Source organism: Lytechinus pictus, chromosome 2, assembly GCF_037042905.1.
Source record: "Lytechinus pictus isolate F3 Inbred chromosome 2, Lp3.0, whole genome shotgun sequence".
In the NCBI taxonomy this organism is placed as follows: domain Eukaryota; kingdom Metazoa; phylum Echinodermata; class Echinoidea; order Temnopleuroida; family Toxopneustidae; genus Lytechinus; species Lytechinus pictus.
This window is the reverse complement of record NC_087246.1, coordinates 31,253,485-31,264,791: the sequence shown is the minus strand read 5'-3', so window position 1 is coordinate 31,264,791 and position 11,307 is coordinate 31,253,485. Positions and strand designations below refer to the sequence as shown.

General features: G+C 35.6%; 1 protein-coding gene across 1 annotated transcript; it reads right to left on the bottom strand.

Annotated features, from left to right (window-relative positions):
• Nucleotides 1-376: 376 nt before the first annotated feature.
• Nucleotides 377-9,208, bottom strand: LOC129272826 (DNA-directed RNA polymerase III subunit RPC9-like). The gene is made up of 6 exons (XM_054909927.2): nucleotides 9,103-9,208; nucleotides 7,355-7,391; nucleotides 6,265-6,363; nucleotides 5,202-5,296; nucleotides 2,765-2,822; nucleotides 377-2,348 (listed from the first exon to the last, which is right to left on the bottom strand). Exons 1-6 carry the CDS (start codon nucleotides 9,108-9,110, stop codon nucleotides 2,211-2,213), a joined length of 435 nt encoding a protein of 144 aa, XP_054765902.2. The 5' UTR covers nucleotides 9,111-9,208; the 3' UTR covers nucleotides 377-2,210.
• Between the last annotated feature and the right edge of the window lie 2,099 nt (nucleotides 9,209-11,307).

Here is an 11,307-nt window from a genome sequence, read left to right as displayed (position 1 = left end):
GAACCCCTAAACAAGTATATTCTATTGTTATGTCACGGGTCCTTCGATCGTCAGTTTTACCTTTATACACATCATTTGGTTTAGTACGACCCCACCTTCTACACCTCGCGCAAATCGGACTCTAAACACGTAGTGTTGGGGCAAAAAGGACATCCTTTACAAAACATTTTAATTTTGTTTTATCATCCCCGCAAATTTGACCCTAAACACGTAACTTTCCTAGCGAAATAGATACCCTTTTTTCATTATTTTTGTGTTTTTGACACGTGCCTTATCGTGAAAAAGACATCCTTTTTACGTGTTTTTTGGTCGCGCATGGTATCCACTCGTCAATGTAAGTGGCCCCCCCGGGTATGTATTTAACGACCTGAGGAGCGTTTCATGAAAGGACTTGTCTGACCATTCATCCAACAAGTCCCTTAATATCCAATAGTTACCATAGTAACACTGCTTCTCAACCAATCAAAATCAAGGAAAGTTGTCAGATCCAACAACATGTCGGACAAAAATGTTGATGAAACACTCCCCAGGGCTCCGTAACTCAAAGCTTAGAATGTGATCATAGGGCTGGTTTTATGATTGATCATATTCATCACTATGTGTCAACGGCATGATCAATCACTAAGCTTTGTGTTACAGGTCCAGGAAATTGACATTCACCAATACTGAGCTACAATTGGTGGTAGATCCATGGGGGGAGGGGGGCACATCCGGCCCGTGCCCCCCCCCCCCCTTTGAGAGTCAAAGTCAATATTTTTAATGTAGATATGTCGTTCATAAACAAGTGTGCCCCCCTCCCCCTTTTCAAGAGTCACAGAAAATATTTTTAATGGGAATATGTCGTTCATACACAAATCAGGATCTTTTTTATAAGCCTGTCAAATTTTCCTAGGGAAAATGTGCCTATCCTCCCCCTTTGGAAAATCTTGGGTCTGCCCCTGGCTACAATGATCTTACTCTTTCAGGTAATTGACTTGTGATTTTGTTTTGATAATAGGCGTCTTATTATGACCATGTGTTGCAAATTTTATCACATTAATGGATCCAATCTGCAAGATCTACCTTATTTCCCACAAAAGCATTATACAGTGTACATTCTAATGAAACCATGGGGTATTTCATAATGCTAAACGTTATGTGCCATTTTATCAGCGATTGGAATATGAAGTGCAAAATATGTTTTCATAATGTACAAATAATTTTATTTATTTTATTAACTTGAATAAACATATCTACCTGGTTATTCAACTGATGTAAATGTGCTTAGAGACATCATTCTGATGCATTAAGCACTTTTTTTTTACTAATGCGTATTGATTGAGACGCCCATTTGGCATGCCAAAAGTCAAGCGTAACAGTACAACCTAAACTTTCCAAAGATAAAACATTTTATATACCCCATACTAGGATCATAATCACAGATTTGTCAAATCTACATCATGTGACATAATGCAATTCCATCTATCATTGCCTCAGGTTCTGATTTTCTTTCACTTTTTCTATCAAACCCTGTGACAGAATGCATAACCCCTCACAGGGGTAAATTGCCAATTCGTCTACTGCCAACTCGTCCATTCACCACATGGTCTACTTTCATTTAGTCTAATGCCATTCCATCCATCAACATTTCGTCTAACAACCATTTGGTCCAATCATCACTTCATCTAATCACCATTTTGCCTATGACCATTTCGTCTCATAACCAGTTGGTCTGATATCCATTTTATTTTCATTCATTTTGCAACACTTAGTCCAATTAGACCAAATGGTATATGGACTAATTGGCCATTGGACAAACTGGTTATTAGACAGAATGGAATTAGACTAAATAAAAGTACACCATGTGGTGAGTAGACGAACTGATGGTAGACCAAATGATAGTAGACGAGTTGGCAATTGGATGAATTGGCATTAGACGAATTGGAAATAAACCCTCACAGGGACCCTTGTACAGCGATTACCCAATAACAAGCAGCTAAAGCAGCTGCTTGGTGCACGCAGCCCACTGGCTCAACAGCTACCCTCTTTATTCATTCATTCTCCATTCCTTTCTTTACCAACTCAAAATTACCCAATTTAACTTGTTCTTCAAGATATCAAAGATGGCTGGCTGGGTGAATTTTCAAATTCTTTCAAGTTCTTCCATCCTTTTATCATCTTTCTGTTGTCTCTTGAATGATAGCTTTTCCACAATAGATGAAAGCAATGATTTATCCTTCTTCTCCTTCCATTTCTTCTTCTCCTTCCTCCTCTTCTTCCCCTTGCTCTCCTGGTAATATGGAGGTGATGACTTGAATGAGGGATTCCATCTGCTCTTCTGTCAATCGTTCCTCACATTCCTCTATCATCTAGAGAAATAATGCAATAACTGATTTTGACTTCTTTTTTTTTTTTATATTTCTTTCAAGTCTCTTCAAAAGTCTACAGTGAAAGTTAGTGAGAAATACATATAATCCCTCCCATCCCAACCCCTTAATATTACCACTGCATTATATTCACACAGAAAAATGAAAGTAAAGTGAATTGGAGTTGACACTCGATTCAATTTCTGCTATCACCATTCATGAAACTGGATGTCTTAAATACAGCATTATGATATTCAAATACCAAATTCAATTTCTAATTTTCATTAACAAATACAAATTAAAGCTAATTACCCCCATTAATACAGTATATACTTTTTGCACATTGGAACCAATATAATTTTAGTACTTCTGTAGAGAAAATAATATGAATCTAGTTAATTATGGAAAGAACTACTTACTGCCATTATTTCTACTGTTGTTTTCGGCCTATGATTCAGAAGTTGCAATTTCTCAGACCTATGAAGAAATGCATAGTTTGAAGTGTGACGGGCATTGCAATTCCGAGTCTGGGAAAATGTACAAATCTGTTCAGAGCTCTATTTAAAATTCATGCAATTATCAAAGTACTGGTACTCCAAGAGGAAAAATGATAATGCAGTCAGTGTTCTGCTATCAATATCAAGTTTTCATAAATTTCCCAAATGTGTCGTTTTATTTCATTCTACATTATATGTACCTGTACATTCTAAAATTGATGTGGTTCAGTTGATATATCAACCTTCAGCAAGAAATTTATCCACACTGTGCTGCACTCGACCCAGGTGAGGTGAATGGGTACCCAGCAGGAGTAATTCCCTGCATGCACTGAGCGCCGGTGATGGTAGCTCAAGCTAAAGCCGGGGTAATAATAGCAGCGCTTTGTATCCTCTGGCAAAAAGCGCTTTATAAATCCAACTATTATTATTATTATTATTATTATTATTATTATTATATGATGTAAAAAAAATGTTATGGTGGCTTCATTTTGCAATCATTTAAAAAAATTCATTTTTATGATAAATGGTCTGGAGGATACCAACCAAAATGTTTATGAATTCTCAAGCATGGAACAGGTTATGTCAGGATATAATCTTTGCTTGTACCTTTCTGTGATGCAATCACTATAAAATAATTGGGATGTGTGAAATCTGGGATGATTACATACACACATCTTGTCAGTTTTTACATAAAGGTCAAGTCCACCCCAGAAAAATGTTGATTTTAATAAATAGAGAAAAATCAAACTAGCATAACGCTGAAAATTTCATCGAAATCGGATGTCAAATAAGAAAGTTATGACATTTTAAAGTTTCACTTATTTTTCACAAAACAGTGATATGCACAACTCAGTGATATGCAAATGAGATAGTGGATGATGTCCCTCACTCACTATTTCTTTTGTTTTTTATTGTTTGAATTATACAATATTTCATTTTTTACAGATTTGACATTAAGGACCAACTTGACTGAACCATATAGTATCAAAACAATGCTAACTCCACACATTCAGGGAGGATTTAATCTTTGTTTCACTTGACAATGAGAAAATTAGAATATTTCATATTATAAAATACAAAAGAAATAGTGAGTGGATGACGTCATCAGTCTCCTCATTTGCATACTGACCAGGATCTGTATATAACTGTTTTGTGAAAATAAGCGAAACTTTAAAATGTCATAGCTTTCTTATTTTACATCCGAATTTGAAGACATTTTCAGCGTTATGCTTGTTGGATTTTTCTCCTTTTATTGAAATCAACTTTATGTTGGGGTTGACTTGTCCTTTAAGCCTGCTGACTACATAACTCACAACCAAACTCAATCATTCCTGAAGGAATTTGCCTAAGTAGGCAACTGGCTGAAATCAATACAAATTTTTCAACAATCAATCAATGAACAATCAGTTAGGCCAAATCACAAAATATCTAATTAAAAAAAATCCACATAAAAAGTAAATAATAAAAATGGATTACTTCTTAGCAGTGCCCAATAAAACAGAGGCTGACTGATCACAACCACTGTTGCATGCATAGATCCTTCATCATACCCACTATCAACCAATCAGAATCCTCTATTTGCAATCGATTGCAGGTGATGATGTCAAAGGGACCAAGACGGTGTTTACAAAGATAAGTGACAGAAAAAAAAAAACACCTAAAATCTGTTACATGTGGTATATGATGCATTATCCAAATGGTCAGATCACAATCGCCCTTAAAGGGATGGTGCAGGCTGGAGATATTTATATCTCAATAAATAGAGTAAAATTCACAAAGCAAAATGCTTAAAATTTTGATCAAAATCGGATAACAAATAACGAAGTAATTTAATTTTAAAGATTTGCATTATTACGGTGAAACAGTTCTAGACATGTTTTAATGAATATTCATTAGGTGGGCTGATGATATCATATCCCCACTTGTTCTTTTTAAATTTATTATATGAAATAAGGTTTATTCTAAATTTTTCCACCAAGAATTGAAATTGACAACTTAATAAAAATAAAAAATTTAAATTAAGTGCATTACCGGTAGTTATTTATTGCCGCAACTTATTTCATCATAATAGAGACACATCATTTACACATGTATGAAAAAATGAAACATTTATGATTTCATGCAATAACATAAGAAAAAGGAAAGTCGGGATGTGACATCATCAGCCCACCTAATGAATATTCATGACGATGTGCATATAACTGTTTTCACAAAATATTGATAAAATTTAAAGTTCAATAACTTTATTTGTTATCCGAGTTTGATGGAATTTTCAGCATTTTGCTCTGTGAATTTTACTCTATTTATTAAGATATAAATATTTTCAGCCGCCCCTTGATTAGTCAATTCTTCTACTTACTTGGTAAGGCTGAATGGAGTGAGAGCTCGCAGGAATTTCTCCACTACCTCGGGAGTTTGAAGCCCGCAGGGAGTCTTCTCAAGGTACTTGATTGTCTGCACAAAAGAACATAGCATTGTTATAAGCTACTGATATTATGCAATATGATTGGTTGCGGTCAATTTCCTCAGGGAAATTTATAATTTTTGTAACGGCAATAGGTCTCATGAAACATGGCATGGATTTCTCCTCAATCACACATATGAAATATGACATTCTGGCATTGGAATATCTTGAAAAACTTGTCATATATATATATATTTTAAAATATTGGTTTTTCAGTTTCATATAGTGTCAATAGTGTCAGGTGGGGGGGGGGGGGGGCACTGTGCCCACTTGTCCCTGCCTGAGCTACACTGACTACATTCCAGTAGCTTAATTGCCAAATAAGTGCATCATGCAAACAATCACCAACACATCTATTGAGGAAACAAATAATTTAAAAAAAAATCATTAAAAACTTGAATAAACATTTTTCTCTCTTTTTGGGGGGGGGGGCTAACTACCATGGATATATGCTTAAAATCAATCATGCATTAAACAATTCATCTAAATGCAACATTCAATTGGATGAAAAATTATTTAATTTGTTTATTATTAGTAATTTTTGTAATTAAGAGAATAGAATCTCCTGGTGAGCTATAATTTTCTATCAATCAAGATAAAGGAATGTAAACTTTTTCTTCCAACGGATCTTACTGCTCTTTTTTTATCATTCACTTTGCTCATATGCGAATAATATATAAAGAAAGTAATCAACATCCAATCAATTTATTCAGCCTCGAATATGTGCTCAATAAGATCAAATTATACTAATTAAATTCTTTGGATTTTTTTTTTTTGGTATGAAAATGGGGAACACAGAGGAACTTATTTTATTTGCAATGCTGTCTTCAATTTTCTTCTATTTAGAATCAGAGATGCACTTGCTGCAATGAAAATTCTCAATAGACTACATCCCAAGATTACATGTACTTGGGATAAGTCTCAAACAGGCTGATTTTAGAATAGTTACATAACATACCTCATAGGATATTGTGGCAAGGTTCTGCTGCTTTTTACTGATGCTCTTCTTCCCTCTCTGAGAGCTTCCCGATTGTAATTCTTTAAGCAGAGCATGGACCTGAAAGATCAAAGAAAGATGGAAAGTTCAACAGAGCTGCAAGTAGTACTCCAGCAGCTCAAAAGACATAACTGTGAGATAAGTCATAATTTCATATGTGCCACACAGTATGATAAATTTCTTAGAGGTATATAGAACAGATGCACAATGTGCATAAATGCAATGTTTTTCCAACCCAACAGGACGGTTGTCAGGAATATTAATCTAGGGTGCAACATAACTTTTGTAAAGCACTAGCTTGCCTAGTCAGGTAAGTAAATATCACCACTGCACGATGTATTATTATGCGTGTATTAAATGTGTACATACCTACTATAACTCAGAAGCGTAATAATTAAGGCCAAAAGTGTAATGGCGTAATTTGACATGAAAATCATAAAAAATATGACTTTTCTTAATAGTTGGAAACTCTGGTTCAAGGCATAGGGGTCAAAGGGCATCACATTCTGTATTCTGTCTTTGAAATGGTAAATTTAAAGGAAAGTTAACCCTGATATCAATTTGATTTGGATAGAAGCAGAAAATTAGGGAAATGTATTAATGAAGGTTTGGAAAAATCCATTCAGGAATAAGAATACAGATCGGTTAAAGTTTAATTTTGTGACATCACATGCAAGTAGCTCCCCAGCAACAGTAATAAAATCTAAATTATTCTAATTTGTCAGAAAATTGAAAACAATTTTATCTGTGCATTTGATATAGCATCAGACACTTTATTTTATACACTCTTTCATGACTAAATATTCTGGCATAAAAAAGGTGCCTTTTCCATGTAATTCTCTGGTGACTCTAATCAAAATAATCATAGTACATAATCATTCTTCTTTCAAAATGTGTGTTTGAGCATGTATTTCTCAATTTTCAGTGTAAATATTACTTTATACAGACCGATTTATTTTTACACCCCACCACAACTGGTGACAGCATTCTTACTATGCTATCAAAACCAAAAGTCAACACCATAGCTTGAGGGTAACTTAAAATTACTCACCTCAAAGTTGCTCAACATAGCAGCACTTTCTTTGATCCTGTAAATAAAAGAAAAATGAACCCTTCATTTTAAAATACAAGGAAGCAAAAACTTCATTCTACATGTACATATATTTTTATTTTTACTTGCATCGGCCGATAAATATCATAAAAGATTTATGATATTTATCGGCCAATGCAAGTATTTAACGATTCATGATATTTATCGGCCGATGCAAGTATTTTTTTAAAATCTAAATTGGCACTGCTCATGATATTGTCGCCCTCTATACACGCGTCTTGTATCTAGGTATCGATAACAAAGACGGCGAAAATAACAGACTGGGTAAGTAAACGCTCGTACTCTTAATAATTTCTCTAATTTACTACTATTTACTGAATAAATAGACGCAACGTTATCATATTCAGGGGTAAATATTGTTTTGGCCCATTTACGTTAGTTTGGGCTCAAAACCCTAATAAAATGTGTGATTTAGGTCTAATTTCACCGTGGGAACACCTACGGTATGTGTAGAGCAATGGTATCCCGACCAAGGCTTCATGGAGAGTAAGCCTACGTATAGTAGATGACTTTTACTCTCCAGAAGCCTCCAGGCTAATTCTACCCTATTTTGGAGAGTACCCATGCTTGGAAGGAAAGTAGAAATCTCGGGGGCGAAAGTTTCAGGTTTTTTGGCGGTACACGCAGATGAATGGGATGGAATCCCTGGCTCCTTGGAGAGTAAGCATACGTTAGTAAATGATTTTAGCTCTCTACTCCTCTAGGACTTAGAGCCTCCTGGCTAATTACATGGACGAGTCCGGGTGTGTCACTGTGTTCCATAAAGCTGTTCATAAGTTAAGTTAAGACAATAAGAGCGACTTTAAAAGAACGACTGGTGATCCTTTCTTGTGGAAAATGGTATATTCATTGGTGATGGTTAAGCGCGTAAGAAAGGTTCACCAGTCATTCTTAAAGTCGCTCTTAACTTCCGAACAGCTTGATGAAACGGCCCCCAGGGCTCCGGCCCGTGAAGCGGGCCGTAGCTCCCCGGGACCGGGTTAACGTCACATCAGTCAGACTCACTGATCTGAGTCTGATACCCCTTTCATATTCATAAACCCATCCTCTAATTAGCCGCCTAAGCCTAAGGCTAAGAGTAATGCGGATAATTCAATAAAAATTGCGTTCACAAACTCCGAAAATAATCCGCACTATTTTTACGAGCGCCCGTCCTGAAAAAGGGGGATAATCGTCATGGCAACCGCACACACCCCCTCCGATGCAGTTGTGTTGGAAAAGGGTGACCTTGTGAGTTGTGACCGCACCATCATGCCATGGGCATGGCAATTATCCGTATAATCTATAACGCCAACGGTATGTCATGTAATTGTACTTTGGACATGCGTTCATAAAGTCAAAATCTGGTCCCGATGCCGCTATTATGCGGATAATTGCAGCATCAAAATGAAGCGGATAACTCTGGTCCTCCTCCGATTTTACAACCAAATTATGCTGCTATTAGCCGCATGATTGGGTTTATGAAAGGGGTAAGACAAGTGCAAGTGAGACTCACTCACTCACACTCACTCACAGACACAACCACGGCACCATGGCCACAGTCACACATGCACGTCACCGACGTCCGACTCTGCTTTTCCAAACACGCCAAATAAATTTGACTAAATAAGTAGAATAAAAATCACCTTTCGTGCATACAGCATAACAAAATGAGATGTTTGTTATCATATTCCCTAACAAATACTTACACTTCCATTGTCTTCTTCGGTCTTTCGGTCGCGTCTTCGGAAGGCTACAGCGAGCTTGTTATGTAGTCCCAATCATTTTCTTTTGTGCATTGTTATTCAAGTTTTCGGTATGGTATCTTTCAGTTATGACCGACATGAAAATTTGCCTCAGTTTTACATAGAATTCCAGTTTGATCCACTAATCTTTACACTATATAGACTAGATACAGATCAGTGGCTACTGGGTCATAGATGTTCATTATTATAATACGCAAGGATCTTCAGACTTCCACCTAACTAAAAAAAGCACTTCTTTAGCAAAGAACCAATTATCTGGAATAATTACAATTTTCTGTTAAACCTAGTCCATCATTTAATGTTTTTAAAAGGAGATATAAAACCCAACTTCTAAGCAAATATTCTAATAACGTATATTCAGGTGTTTTTTCTTCTTTCGTTTTTATAGTAATTATTGTTGATATACATCTATGTCTATATATTTTGTCATTGTGTCAAAATTTGTATTTCCCCCTTTTTATGCTCAATGTTTATATCTGGTATTCAGTATTAACATTTTTATTACATTACATATTCAGTTTCCAGTTTTGTAAAGGTGGCAGCACTAATAAGGCTTTGCCTTTCTAGTTGCCTCCCCATTCATTTATATATACTCTTTTTTTCAAATGTTTTCCAGATTTGTATCATTGAATTATTTCATTGACATAAATTGTAATATATGTTAACTTTGCATGTACCTTGTTTTGTTCTGGTTTTTATGATGAATGGAATAAATGCTATCAAATAAAAATATGTATATAATAAAAGGGGTGGTCTGTATTATCCCGCGATAATTTACAGAATAATATCATACTGATTATATGGCAAGTATGATTATGATGATAAGGAGGAAGTTGAAGATGATCGATGATCATAATATGTTTTTTTTCAAGAGGAGTGCTTTTTGGGGGCTAGATATGGCACATATTGGGTAAAATTTATAAAAGTTGCAAGAGAGCTAGGCGAGCGAGCAAAAATTTCAATAGTTTTATAACAAAAATCTAATTTTGTTATAGATTTTGACATAATATTCAGAAAATGATATTATATTAAAGATTCAAGGATACATGTATTATTTCGTTTTTGAATGAAGTATTTTTCCGGCATAAAACATATCATAAAGTGGGGGGGGGGGGTGGGGGCTTCCCCTGTCTCCTCTGGGATTTCCGCCCATGATGGTAGTGATATGAAAATGCATGATAACCATCAGTTTTTCTTTCTTATTTTCCATCAAAATTTGTTTAGTTTTCTATTTTTCCAAAACAATTTTCCCCATTGTGCTGCACTCAACCCAGGTGAGGTGAATGGGTATCCGGTATATAGGATTAATTTCTTGAATGCAATTAGCGCTGAAAGGCAGCTCGAGCTAAAATAAAGTGGGGGTAATAATAATATTAAACAATGCGGCTCGGAATAGATTATTTCTAGATTGATGGCGTATATAAATGCCTAATATTATTATTATTAAAAATTTCATCTCGTGCTTCACGCTCGTATTACTGATTAAATAGTTCTTATGAATTACCTATTCTTCTTGTGAAAATAAAGATATAGCTTGTACTTATAAGACTTCAGTCTCAAGGACTACCCTACCCAACTGATGTAAGGAGGGGGGGCTTAAGGGACCATGGAACCTCCCCCACAAGTTTCACAGCCAAGAAAAAAAAAAGGAAAGGGGGTGGAATATAATAATATTTTTTAGCATTATGTCGAAATCCATCACAAAATTAGATATTTGTGTAAAAAAGTTCTAAAATTTTGCTCACTTGCTGCTTTTTTAGAAATTTATTTTGCTCCACATGCCATTTATGGACCCTCAAATTTGTTTGGCTCATATGCCATTGACCCCCAACACCCCAACGCCCCTTCTAAAAAAAAGTCCCTGAGAACCTACACTCATAGACCTTTACATATAGGCATATAAGTGTAGGCTACCATGAAGGCCTTATTATACATGTTTTTCCATATCCTTCATGGTTTTAGTGTTAGGTTTCATGACGCATGCATGTGGATCCGTACAGCAGAGGGAACACGGGGGGGGGGGACTGGGGCAGAGATAAAAATTGCAGGGCCGTAGAGGTTAAAAAATGTACAAAAATATTATTAAAAAGGAAAAGGCAGAGGTTAAATATATTTTTGTATATACAAAATGTTTCCCAATGTCTTTGT

Excerpts from the sequence above, each read along its gene's own strand:
- LOC129272826 (XM_054909927.2), bottom strand. Across the intron at positions 2,823-5,201 it reads ACTCCATTCAGCCTTACCAA|GTCTGAGAAATTGCAACTTC; the intron begins GTAAGTAGAAGA and ends ATTTCTTCATAG. Across the intron at positions 2,349-2,764 it reads CAACAGTAGAAATAATGGCA|ATGATAGAGGAATGTGAGGA; the intron begins GTAAGTAGTTCT and ends TTATTTCTCTAG.